Source organism: Anolis carolinensis, chromosome 5 (assembly GCF_035594765.1).
Source record: "Anolis carolinensis isolate JA03-04 chromosome 5, rAnoCar3.1.pri, whole genome shotgun sequence".
NCBI lineage: Eukaryota > Metazoa > Chordata > Lepidosauria > Squamata > Dactyloidae > Anolis > Anolis carolinensis.
In genome coordinates, this window is record NC_085845.1 from 104,735,623 (window position 1) to 104,749,116 (window position 13,494).

At 40.3% G+C, this 13,494-nt stretch overlaps 1 protein-coding gene across 3 annotated transcripts in view; it reads right to left on the reverse strand.

Annotated features, from left to right (window-relative positions):
- Positions 1 to 3,535: 3,535 nt before the first annotated feature.
- The window catches only part of slc2a9 (solute carrier family 2 member 9), a 108,518-nt gene continuing 98,559 nt past the window's right edge, over positions 3,536 to 13,494 (reverse strand). For all 3 annotated transcript variants that reach the window (XM_008115897.3, XM_008115896.3, XM_008115898.3), the window contains 2 exons: positions 8,871 to 8,998; positions 3,536 to 4,685 (listed from right to left, as the gene is read on the reverse strand). In XM_008115897.3, the coding sequence (XP_008114104.2) occupies positions 4,431 to 4,685; positions 8,871 to 8,998 (383 nt within the window). In that variant the 3' untranslated portion in view covers positions 3,536 to 4,430. The remainder of the gene's footprint in view (positions 4,686 to 8,870; positions 8,999 to 13,494) is intronic.

Consider the following 13,494-nt stretch of genomic DNA (forward strand, 5'->3'; position numbering starts at 1 on the left):
TGCTTCCCTTATTAAACAGCAGTCCCAACATGGGAAAAAGACGTTATCAACAGGAATATTAGATGATGAGACATTGTGATATTCTTTATAGAGCTTTGATATTTCCCGTATGTCCTACAAATGAACCTCTAGAATTGTGACTTTGATATTCAAACAATGGCTGAAGTTCAGTGCATACCAACTGCAGTAGATCTGTACAAATATATGCAAAACATCAAGGAATGCATGTTGGGCAGATGATGGCTCTGAGGATTGAACAAGCGGAAAACATACTGCTTTAACATGTTAACATAGAGTCCTTTCCTTTTAGCAAGCTAGTCGTCCATAAATGAGAAGTTGTATCCGACATTCTAAATTGGCTAGCTCATGACTCATTTTGTTTTTGCTCACATGACAATGCAGTAAAATGTCGCACTATATCCCAAGCTTCCATCTGGGGATTTGTAGCAGTGGTGCAGTGGGTTAAACCCTTGTGGCAGCTGAACTGCTGACCTGAAGGTTGCAAGTTTGAATTCATGAGGCAGGGTGAGCTCCCATCTGTCAGCTCTAGCTTTCAGGGACATGAGAGAAGACTCTCAGCAGGATGGTAACATATCTGGGCACCTTCTGGGCAACATTTCTGTAGATGGCCAAATCTGTCACACCGGAAGTGACTTGCAGTATGTTCTCAAGTTGTTTCTGACATAATGATAAAAAAACCTCTGGGGATTTGGTCATATTATGGCACCAAACCCAACTAATGGGAGGTAAGTATGTTTATGATGGAAAAAGGAAAATATGCTTAAATATATCACTTTCCTTAACCTTTTCCCCATTGATGCTAAAGGGTTCTGATCAAAGACTGGAGTGACTGGCATGCATTTATTGTTACTGAATGTTTTTGTGTCATTTCAATCCTAAGGCAAACTTATTCCAGAATTTTCTTGGCAATATGTCTTTAAAGGTTTGCCACGGTCTTCCTCTGAAAGAGGTCACTTTGTGGGTTTCATGGCCAAGCGAGGAATTGAACTCTGGTCTCCAGAGCCGCAGTACAATGCTCAAACCACTACACCACAATGGCTCCAGTGTATATTGTATATCTAGCATTCTCTGAGGTCTTTGAAGTTATGAATGGCTCAAGCAGGCTATTTTCCACCTTCACACATTTTTAAAAAATAACATCAATGTCTTTCAATACTCTGTGGCTCAACTGTCCCTTTTTTTGTGTCAGGAGTGACTTGAGAAACTGCAAGTCACTTCTGGTGTGAGAGAATTGGATGTCTGCAAGGATATTGCCCAGGAGATGCACAGATATTTTGATGTTTTTACCATCCTTGTGGGAGGTTTCTCTCATGTCCCCGCATGTTGCTGGAGCTGATAGAGGGAGCTAATCCGCGCTCTCCCCAGATTGGATTTGAATTGGCAACCTTCAGGTCAGCAACCCAACTTTCAAGTCATCAGTCCTGCCAACACAAGGGTTTAACCCACTGCGCCACTGGGGGCTCCTCAACTGTCCTAAAACTAGACTCAGCTGCTAAGATTCTGCCAAGGCTCTGCTTCCTTTAGAACTCATTCATGTTTTAAAGCCCCTTTCCCTAAACTTCCATAGAACAGTGGACTTTATGACTAAGATCCACGGGGACAGAGGAAATGCCATCACCTTCATCCAAATGTCAGTTTCCATGTAAAAAATTACTTTGCTTCCTGAACTTAGTAAAACATAAACCCAGGTCAGAATACCTTTAATTTTTTTTAAAAAATAGTTGTATTAACTACAATTAAGAACTTCGACAGTAACATAATTAACTTCCAAAATTAATAGTTATTATTATTATTGGAAACCTATGAGGTTCTCAGCTTCCAGGCATAAATCATGGGATCCAACTCATTTCTCTCTCTGCCTTCATTATCTTGACAGACATTCTGGAAGGTGCCTGGTAAGCTCTAGCTAGGGAAATATAAAGTAAGAGAACATGGCTCACTGGGAAGTCAAAAGCAGAAACATCCCAATACTGAAGAAAATGATGGTTTCTGAAAGACTACTACCATCACCACTGCTCTAATATTGGAGGCTTCAATGATGCTAAAGGGATCCAAAACCATGTATTTTTCCTTATCTGGCATCCCAGTGTCTGCTCCATTGCAGTTATTCTTTAACATAACTCTGAAGGAGATTTAATTGCTCCACTGTCTTAGATGGATCTAAAGATATTCATTGATCAGATTGCACATCCCTAATTGTTGTCCAAATGGAAATATATAGTGGGACAATTTTTAGCTTCCAAAGCTTAAGCAATACAGACTAAAGTAAATGATCAAGCCCAGTATACTACTTTTAAAAAAAGCAATTGAAAAATAATGGAAGAATAACAGAAAAAAAACCCCTCCATCACAATTCCAAATAATCAGCCATATTTAGTCAGGGCTGATCACTTACTATTATTTTGGTGTTGTATCTGCATGATTGAATAATAGAATCATAGAGTTGGAAGAGACCTCATGGGCCATCCAGTCCAACCCCTTGCCAAGAAGTAGGAAAATTGCATTCAAAGCACCCCCAACAGATGGCCATCCAACCTCTGTTTAAAAGCCTCCAAAGAAAGAGCCCCCACCACACTCTGAGGCAGAGTGTTCCACTGCTGAACAGCTCTCACAAGATTGAAATAAACCAAGAATACTAATTTGATGCAAGAGCATCACCCATATCTCTCTCTCTCTCCCTCCCTCCCTCTCTTTCTGCCCATTCATGCTATGGAATCATTTGTAGTTGGATGAGGCAACAGTATTTTTTGGCAGAGAAGGCTAAAGACCTTGCAAAACTACAACCCTAGTATTGAGTCATGACAATTAAAGGAGCCGCAGTGGTGCAATGGGTCAAACCCTTGTGCCGGCTGAACTGCTGACCTGAAGTTTGGGTTGCTGAGTTCGAATCCGCGAGATGGGATGAACTCCCATCTGTCAGCTCTAGCTGGTGGAAGCCCCCCCCCCCCCCAGCAGGATGGTAACACATTCGGGCATCCCCTGGGCAACGTCTCTGTAGACAGCCAATTCTCTCACACCAGAAGTGACTTGCAGTATGTTCTTAAGTCACTTCTGACATGATAAAAAAAGACAATTAAACCAGTTTCAAACTGCATTGATTCTCCAGTGTAGATGTACCCCTACAAGATCAATCCTATTTATGGCTAGCAGCAGGCTGAGCATTTACTGCACTGGAATGCTCCAGGAGAGCATCTTGATTCTGAAATGCTGGACTTCTTGGATATTTAACTTTTACTGATTCATTCAAATTAATTAACTAAACCACTTGAAAATGATGTAAACCAGCACTTTAGTTCAGAAACAGTCACTGACCAAACAAATGGTACTCAAGCCATAAAAGGCTTGCATTCAGAAAACTGCCCTGCCTCATTCTGAAGTACATGCCACATTATGTCTGTGGTCGAATTTCAAAATGCATAAAGAATATCTTAATTATATTTACAAAATAGCTGCCACTACATGAAAATATTCTGAAACATAAAGAAGAAATAATTTGATTCAGATTTGCTTTAAAAAATAAATAAATTCCTAAAACATAGTTGATTTCATTTCATTTGACCTGATTTAATTTGAAGAGGAATGGATAAAAATCTGGTAAACCCTGAGATTTTTTTAAAAAAAATTCTTGCAGATGAACTTTGAATCTGAGAAATCTGTACTATATATGATTCATGCGGTGTTGAATAGTTCCTCCTTAAATTCCTGGAAAACTAAAATCCAAGGATATAAAGAGTTCTTCATCCGTTTGTGCAGCATCAGCTCAGAATAAGTCACTTTGCTCACAATAGAAGCACATGGCAGTCAGGGTTCCAGAAATGCAAAGCATCTTCTGTGAGAGTTACAGTGGTCCAACCCACTGGATAGGTCTGTTCAAAAGGCACGTTCTTCCTTGAACTGGATTGCTTGCAACATACAAAGTTGTTGGTTACAGACAAGGTTTCTCCCGTGAACCCCAATGAGATGAAGAAAGCCAAGTTTTGGGTGAAGAGGGAAATCCGGTCTTTTCTTGCTCCAAAAGTAGAAAGTCGATTGGGCTGGGATAGCAAGCCCAGCCATAGGAGTAATGAAGGATTTCAGTGATAAACTCCAAGAAAATATGAGTGTGGGGCATTGTGGAAGTGAGATGGCATTCCTACCAGACAATATATGGTTTCAAAATCCCCTTTGAAATGCTGAATTGGCCAGACCATTTCCTCCTTATCCACCTCGAGTAATGATCCATTTGAAATTTGCAAAAATATAAAAATAAATCATTGAGCAGCATATCTGAGGGCTAGAATTATATGTCACTGTTCATCTTATAATATACCCACCCTGGTCAAATTCAGTCCCAACAGTTTCCCTTGCAACCACACTGATGATAACAATATCAAATTATATGATGGAAAAAACATTTTAAAAATTGGATTTTAGACAATTCGATTTTTGACTTCTCCATTCTCTAGTGTAGAAGAAAAATTGTGTTCTTGCTCTCCGTGCGGTTTTTTCTGGGCTTCAAATTGATCCATTTCACGAGTTTCCAGTGGAATTTTTTTCTTGGTAAATGCCTGGTTGATTTCAGCAAGAGTCTTGTTTTTGGTCTCGGGTAAGATGAAAAAAAGGTAAATGGCTCCAGCAGTACAGACAGCAGCAAACACAAGGAAACAGTAGGACTGCAAACCTTCCTGAAAAACACAAACGAAACAGAAAATGTACCACATTATCCATCATAGAAATAGACCTCAATTTGAGATATAACAATGTATTACAGGAATGTAGGACTTCTGTCTCTTTAGATGCATCTGGAGAGCAACTTCCATCAGCTTTAGTTGGCATGGCCAATGGTAGTATTATCCCCTCTAATAGTATTATCCCTCCAGCAAAAGATACGCCCTTTGAATATATGTGTAATAATACTAATAATACACTTTATTTGTATTGCACTTTATCTTCCTGGAGGGGCTCAGAGCGGATTACAGTTTTACATATGTTTAACACACTGAATAATGACATACAATACACAGACAGATGTAAAGGCCTTCCCCTTTCCATCTCTTGTGTCTGGAGGCGAGGCTCAACTCCGGCCAAGGGGAGGTGCTCTTGTTCTATTTTTTCCTTGGCAAGGAGCCTGTTGTCCAGACTTTCTTCAATTGTTGCCAGCATGTCTGCATGGGGCGCCCTTTAACCCCCTTGCTGAAGTGGTACCTATTGATCTACTTGCATTATATGCTTTTGAACTGTTAGGCAGGCAGAAGCTAGGGCTGTTCACCCAGCCAGAAGTTCACCCAGACTCGTGGCTTTGAACTACCAATCCTTTGGTCAGCAAATTTCCTAAAGCTAATGGTTTAACCACTGTGCCACCGTGGCCCCTTCTACCACGTAGAAGCAGTGATACCCATAAATTGAATTAAATTAATAAAATCAATATAAGATTCAGCCTTAATGCACATTCTTTTAACTATATTGTAGGTTAAGAAGGTGCAGAAGTATTTCTGAAAGATTACTCTGTACACTTGTGTTAAGAGTAAACCATCCAAGGACCAACTTTATGAAAGAAAGGCTTTTTAAGTGAGTTTAACTTTAAATTATACAGAAAGTGATTAACTCAAGAACCATTTCAAACATTGTGCGAAGGAAAGTCAAGGTTCACTTTCTGCTGGGTATCTAGAATCATGGAAATTGTTTAATGCAAGCAAAATAGAAGTGGGCAAAGCGTGCCCTACAGGCTCCATATGCCCCACTACATGTACTTTGCAGGTGTGCAGAGAACATTTTCACCAAATTTAGAGCCCTCCCACCCATGCCGCTGGGACAGTTTCTGCAAAAAAAATCAGCATTTTGTTGCCTTGAAATATTCCCAAATATCCACTGAGAGTGTGAGGTGCATTTTAACTCTGGATGTTATCTTGTATTAACAATCCATTTCTACTGTTAGGCAGTTTCTTTCTGCTATTGGGAATATAAGGAATATAAATAGCCCTGGGTGATGCAGCGGGCTAAACTGCTGATCTGCTGAACTTGCTGACTGAAAGGTCGGCGGTTTGAATCTGGGGAGCAGGGTGAGCTCCTGCTATTAACCCCAGCTTCTGCCAACCTAGCAGTTCGAAAACATGCAAATCAATAGATCAATAGATACCACTCCGGCAGGAAGGTAACAGCACTTCATGTAGTCATGCCGGCCACATGACCTTAGAGGTGTCTACGGACAATGCTGGCTCTTCGACTTAGAAATGGAGATGAGCATCAACCTCTTAGAGTCAGACACAACTAGACAATGTCAGGGGAAAACCTTTACCTTTACCTACTGCTATTAACTGCTTAATGCTTTTCTTTCTAAACTAGGAAGAAGGTTACCTTGTCACTTGCTTATCAGACATATTAAACAATGAGAAATACCCTCCTTTGAATTGTGCATCATCCAGTATACTCAGCAGACTACAGAACAGAAGCCCTTGCTGGTATTCATGTTGTAATGTCAGTATAATAGATTGAGCCTATCTCACATTTTGTTGGGGAAACAGTGTTTCTCACAGTTTGTTCATGGTGACATTTCCTTTACCACATGTCAACTGAGTAAGGATATCTACTACTGAAATACTGATCTCACTTTGCCAGGTAACGATGGAAGCCTATTACAAACCAAATTTCTAAACATTTTCTTTAGAACGGACATCTCTGAGAATCTTAGTTTTTTATTCAGTTAGTTTCTTTGCTGCCCACACGTATCAGGGTCAAACCAGTCTTTCCTCTAAGAATAGTGCTACCGTTATAAAATGGATAACATGATTTTCTCCCCGGGCATATATACCTTTAAGGATACTAAGGAAATGTAATATTCACCATTTCCTGAGACCTGAGAGTCCCTGGAATGTGCTGTCAGGCTTCATTAGATCAGCTGTCATCCTAGCATAAACTGGAAGACTAGGTATTTGTTTGCATGAAGTACCACATTAGTGGAAACAAGGACATGGGAGAAAAGGCTTGGTTATATTTCTCCTTCTCTTCTGAAGGACATACTGAATACAACTTGGGTTAATATATTGAGAGGTTCTTGAATAAGAAGGAAGGATGGATTAAAAATAAAAGGAAGTAATAAAAGAAAGAAATTGGGAATATGTTTAAGGAAAACTTTCCACTTAGTTATCCACTAAATCACCAAAATACCTGGGAGTTACTCTGGACCATGCTCTGACTTACAAGAAACACTGCTTGAATATCAAGCAAAAAGTGGGTGCTAGAAATAATATCATATGAAACCTGACTGGCACAACCTGGGGATCACAACAGTGAACACATCTGCCCTTGTGCTTTGCTACTCTACTGCTGAAAACACATGCCCAGAGTGGAATACATCTCACCACGTTAAATCAGTGGATGTGGCTTTTATTTATTTATTTATTTATTTACATCATTTATATACTGCCTTCCTCCCCTAGGGGAACCAAAGCAGTTTACAACATAATATACAAACAATACACATAGTGTTAAAAATGATCAACTTATAGCATTTAAAACATCCCAAATAAAAACAGATTAAAACATTGAAAATAAAAACAGTTAAAATCACACAATGAAACATGCCGCATTATCATGGGATGTCTACGCCCAACATCGCTGGAGAAATTATACTGTTTAGCCGGTATTGCACCACCTCCATTGGGAAGTAGCAGCCTATAATGAAAGGACCAAGGTATTGACATCTCCGGCCCATCCTCTGTTCAGACACCAGTCAGCATGCCAATGACTTAAATCAAGAAATAGCTTCCTAAGATCTACAGAGATACTTGCAGGAACACCTCAGCAAACAAGAGTCCAAAGTGGCAGGTACCAGATGAGAAACCTCAATCAGTGGTTGATATCAGATGAGAAACTCTCTCCTGAGCACACAGAAGACAGGGCAACTTGGAAGGCGGTGAACAGTCTGCGCTCTGGCACCACGAGATGCAGAGCTAACCTTAAGAAATGGGGCTACAAACTGGAGTCCACGACATGCGAGTATGGAGAAGAGAAAATCACAGACCACTTATTATAATGCAGTCTGAGCCCTGCCACATGCACAATGGAGGATCTTCTCACAGCAACACCAGAGGCACTCCAAGTGGCCAGCTTCTGGTCAAGGAAAATTTAGTATAATGTCAAGTTTTTAACTTTATTTGTGATTTTTCTATACATTATAACTGTATTCTCATTTCACTTCTGGCATGATAAATAAATAAGTCCACTAAATGGATTCAGTAAAGATGTTCACTGCATTCTGTCCCAAATAATATTAGAAAATTACACTAGACAGCATCCTTGACAATCCTTTCCCCCCTTCTTTCCCAGTCTTGGCTGTTCTGTTCCACAACCTCATTTATCTAACCTGTGTTCCTTCTCTCTCCCTTCTATCTTTGTCTTCCCAAGAAGTCACACAAGTCTTCCTAACTAGAGAAGCATATTAGCTATTTCTTCCAATTCTACTTATTTTCCTGAGGCAGCAGGCTTTTGTGTTTTACTCTATGTGAATGCCCAGTTAATGATAGCAAGCTAATTCATTAAAGAACATTTTAGATTTCAATATTACTTTGGGAATCTAGAAAGCACAGTGTAATCACTAGAAAAAAGAGGAATCTACAAAATAAGTTAATTCTAAGTTCTATATTCAAAGTAGAAAATTTGCCTTTTCATAGTGGAACTTAATTCTGTTTAATAAATTTGAACACTTTAATTCACCTTATGTGGAGATTCATTGTAATCTAAGTGTGTTTACAGTTAAAATGCAGCGCTGTCAATTAATACATATCAATTCATGTCATTGCGTACGTTATTTCACCATTTTCTGTTTTTACTATTTTAGCATTCATATAGCTTATATAATTCAGAACTCGTACCTGAATGAAAGGGAAAACAAGCCCAACTATAAAGTTGGAGAGCCAGTTGATTATTCCAGCAATCATAAATGCAGCTGGCCTTTGAGACTGTTGGAAGAACTCCCCGGTTAGGACAAATGGGATCCCACCTGCAAAAAAGAAGTCAGGAATTCATTTTTTTTTAAATGCCTTCCTCATCAGAAAAACCATATCTCTTATTTTGGCTCACCATCTCTAGTTTCTGTCACTAAAATATTTTACGAGGAGTTGGAGCTCAAGCTGTGAAAGTATCTTGCGTATATTTCACCATCAAAAGGGCATTGAGTGACTAACAAAACATAAATCCATTAGATGAAAATTAATGAGGCAATTAAATAAGACAATTAAAAAGCAAGGGAATGGCTCCAGAATTGTATGAATCTACAGAACACCCAAATCATGTTTAATCCATATAAGCTCTTTGAATGGGGGCCGAAATGAAGAGCTCCAATTTAGCATCCTATCTACAGGTATAAAAAATAAAGTACCTTTTACCATTTTTTCAAGAGTCACGCTGACTTTAATGGTGATAGGAATTCCTCTTCCTTGCCTTTTCATGAATTATTAGTGATATTTGTGATAACAGTGTTCCTTGCAGAGGCTACTGGTTGATGTTTCCCTGTCCGCTTAACCCAGAATAGCACTATAATACATCAGTGTGACTAGTACTTTTAAGGCAACGGTTCCCAACCTTTTTTTGACCAGGGACCACTATCCAACATTAGTACCAAAAGGATTCTGGATCAGTTTTTGGTCAACTTTAGATTTGGTTTTTTTATTTGGGGCGCTGATTCAAAAAATTGTATTGGACAGACCACATCAGCTCCAGTTTCTGATACAGAACATATGTCATCCAATAGCCGCCATCTGCTCACCCATAAAAATCCATATTTAATCATCTAGAGCTGATGTGGTCTATCTAATGCAATTTTCTGAATCAGCACCTAGAAACAGGCCTAAAAATGAAGACACAAAGAATTTTTTTTTTGGTTAGGCTGTGTTATTCTCCATAGTAGTAACGGTCAAGCCGCGGACCATACTTTAGTTCTTGCGGACCACTGGTGGTCCATGGACCACAGGTTGGGAACCACTGTTCTAAGGTGAAAATGTGGCCTGACATTTGGGCCCTCTATCACACCTCTATAATTGGAAAGAGATCCAAATACTGTGTCTTTGGGCAGCAAAAAATGATAGGAGTTTTCACAAGCCTTTTAACAATGCAAAAAGAGTTTAAAAGATGAGCTGTTTCTACTGTCACTCTTCAAAATGCCATGAGTTTTCCAGGCTGTATAACCATGTTTCAGAAGCGTTCTCTCCTGATGTTTCACCCACATCTAAGGCAGACATCCTCAGAGGTTGTGAGGTCTGTTAGGAACTAGACAAGTTGGGTTTATATATCTGTGGAAAGTCCAGGGTGGGAGAAAAAACTCTTGTTTGTTGGAGGCAAGTGTGAATGTTGCAATTGGCCACCTTGATTAGCACTGAATGGCCTTGTAGCATCGAAGCCTGGCTGCTTCCTGCCTGGAGGCATTCTTTGTTGATTTGGAAGAATAGATTGCAAGAAGAATAGGATAACTTTCAGGATAACTTTTCCTCCATTAAAATTTTTCAACAAAACTTCTGTTTTGCTAAGTGGTAAAGAGGAATTGAGCACATCATATCCTAGAAAAATGGGAAAAATGTTTATAGTCATTCCCTTTATGAGTTTTACACCCACCTATAGCCACCCACCCTGCTACTTCAGTAGTATTTCTTTTCTTTTTTGTTAAAACCAAGCCGTGATTGTTGCCACAGCAATTTGAGTTCTTGTTATATCTTACAACCTTTACAATGTAGATTATAAGGATAGGTGATATTAACTCATCACCTGCCAAACGACATCTTCCGTTCAATAAAATGATCCGGACGTAATCATTCAATCCCAAAGGCTCTATGCATGCATTTTACAGTGCAAACACATTCTTCTTTGACAATGATTAACAAAAGTATCACTAGAAAGCTATCCTGCAGTTCTTATAACAGTGTCAAGATAAATTCATAAATGCATCTAACCCATCTGCTGGACTGACTATACTCAGCTGTACACTCTTTTTCCTTACTGACCTAACCAAAATAAAGAAAACAACCTAGTACTTTGAGGAAAGGGAGTCACACTAAAAATAGTAAGAATCTTTAGTTGAAGTTTTAAGCCTAAACCATCAAACCATAAAAAATACAAATAGAATATTTTAAAAATGTTTACTGTTCTCTTCATCTTTAACAGCCATTACACACAATTGTATGTACATTAAAATGAAAAGCACTTATTCACTGAAACATCTTTATAAATAACTGAGACTTGCATAGGTTACCAAAAATATTAATGTTGTTGTTGAAGGCTTTCATGGCTGGGTTGCTGTGAGTTTTCTGAACTGCATGACCATGTTCCAGAAGCATTCTCTCCTGTTGTTTCACCCACATCTATGGCAGACATCCTCAGAAGTTGTGAGGTCTGTTAGAAACTAGGCAAGTGGGGTTTATATATCTGTGGAAGATCCTAGATGGGAGAAAGAACTCTTGTCTGTTTGAGGCAAGTGAATGATGCAGTTGGCCACCTTGATTAGCACTGAATGGCCCTGCAGCTTCAAAGCCTGCTTCCTGCCTGGGGGGTCCTTTGTTGGGAGGTGTTAGCTGGCCCTTGATGTTTCATGCCTGGAATTCTCCTGTTTTCAGAGTGTTGTTCTTTATTTACTGTACTGATTTTAGAGTTTTTTAAAATACTGGTAGCCAGATTTTGTTCAGTTTCATGGTTTCCTCCTTTTTATTGAAATTGTCCACATGGTTGTGGATTTCAATGGCTTCTCTGGGTAGTCTGATATGGTGGTTGTTAGAATGGCCTAGCATTCTCAAATAATATTCCGTGTCCAGGTTGGTTCATCAAATGCTCTGCTATGGCTGACTTCTCTGGCTGAATTAGTCTGCAGTACTTCCCAGACAGGAAACAATCGGGGCCAACTAAACCTCCCAACAAAGGATACCAGGCTAGATTCTGGAAAAGATCATTAAGGAAGTGGTCTGGGAACATTTAGAAACAAATGTGGTCATTGCTAATAGCCAAAACGGATTTACCAAAAACAAGTCATGCCAGACTAATCTGATCTCTTTTTTCGATAGAGTTACGAGTTGGGTCGATACAGGGAACGCTGTGGATGTCGCGTACCTGGATTTCAGTAAGGCCTTCGACAAAGTTTCCCACAACCTTCTGGCAAACAAACTAGTAAAATGTGGGCTAGACAAAACTACGGTTAGGTGGATCTGTAATTGGCTAAGCGAACAAACCCAAAGGGTGCTCACCAATGCGTCTTCTTCATCTTGGAAAGAAGTCATGAGTGGAGTGCCGCAGGGCTCCGTCCTGGGCCCGGTTCTGTTCAACATCTTTATTAACGACTTAGACGAAGGGTTAGAAGGCACGATCATCAAGTTTGCAGACGACACCAAATTGGGAGGGATAGCTAACACTCCAGAAGACAGGAGCAGAATTCAAAATGATCTCTACAGACTAGAGAGATGGGCCGAAACTAACAAAATGAAGTTCAATAGGGACAAATGCAAGATACTTCACTTCGGCAGCAAAAATCAAATGCAAAGATACAGAATGAGGGACGCCTGGCTCGACAACAGTATGTGTGAAAAAGATCTTGGAGTCCTCGTGGACAGCAAGTGAAACATGAGCCTACAATGTGTTGTGGCTGCTAAAAAAGCCAATGAGATTCTGGCCTGCATAAATAGGGGAATAGCGTCTAGATCCAGGGAAGTCATGCTCCCTCTCTATTCTGCCTTGGTCAGACCACACCTGGAATCACACTGTGTCCAGTTCTGGGCACCACAATTGAAGGGAGATGTTGACAAGCTGGAAAGCATCCAGAGGAGGGCAACTAAAATGATCAAGGGTCTGGCGAACAAGCCCTATGAGGAGAGGCTTAAAGAGCTGGGCATGTTTAGCCTGCAGAAGAGAAGGCTGAGAGGAGACATGATAGCCACGTACAAATACGTGAAGGGAAGTCATAGGGAGGAGGGAGCAAACTTGTTTTCTGCTGCCCTGCAGACTAGGATGCGGAACAATGGCTTCAAACTACTGGAAAGGAGATTCCACCTGAACATCAGGAAGAAAGTCCTCACTGCGAGAGCTGTTCGGCAGTGGAACTCTCTGCCCCGGGCTGTGGTGGAGGCTCCTTCTTTGGAGGCTTTTAAGCAGAGGCTGGATGGCCATCTGTTGGGGGTGCTTTGAATGCGATTTCCTGCTTCTTGCAGGGGGTTGGACTGGATGGCCCATGAGGTCTCTTCCAACTCTACTATTCTATGATTCTATAATTCTATGATTTCCCCAGGCAGGAAGCAGCCAGGCTTTGAAGCAGAATCATAGAATCATAGAGTCGGAAGAGACCTCACGGGCCATCTAGTCCAACCCCCTACCAAGAAGCAGGAAATCGCATTCAAAGGTCATTAAATGCTAATCAAGGTGGCCAACTGCAATAGCCACACTTGCCTCAAACAAACAAGAGTTCTTTCTCCCACCCTGGACCTTCCACAGATATATAGACCCCACTTGCCTAGTTTCCAACAGACC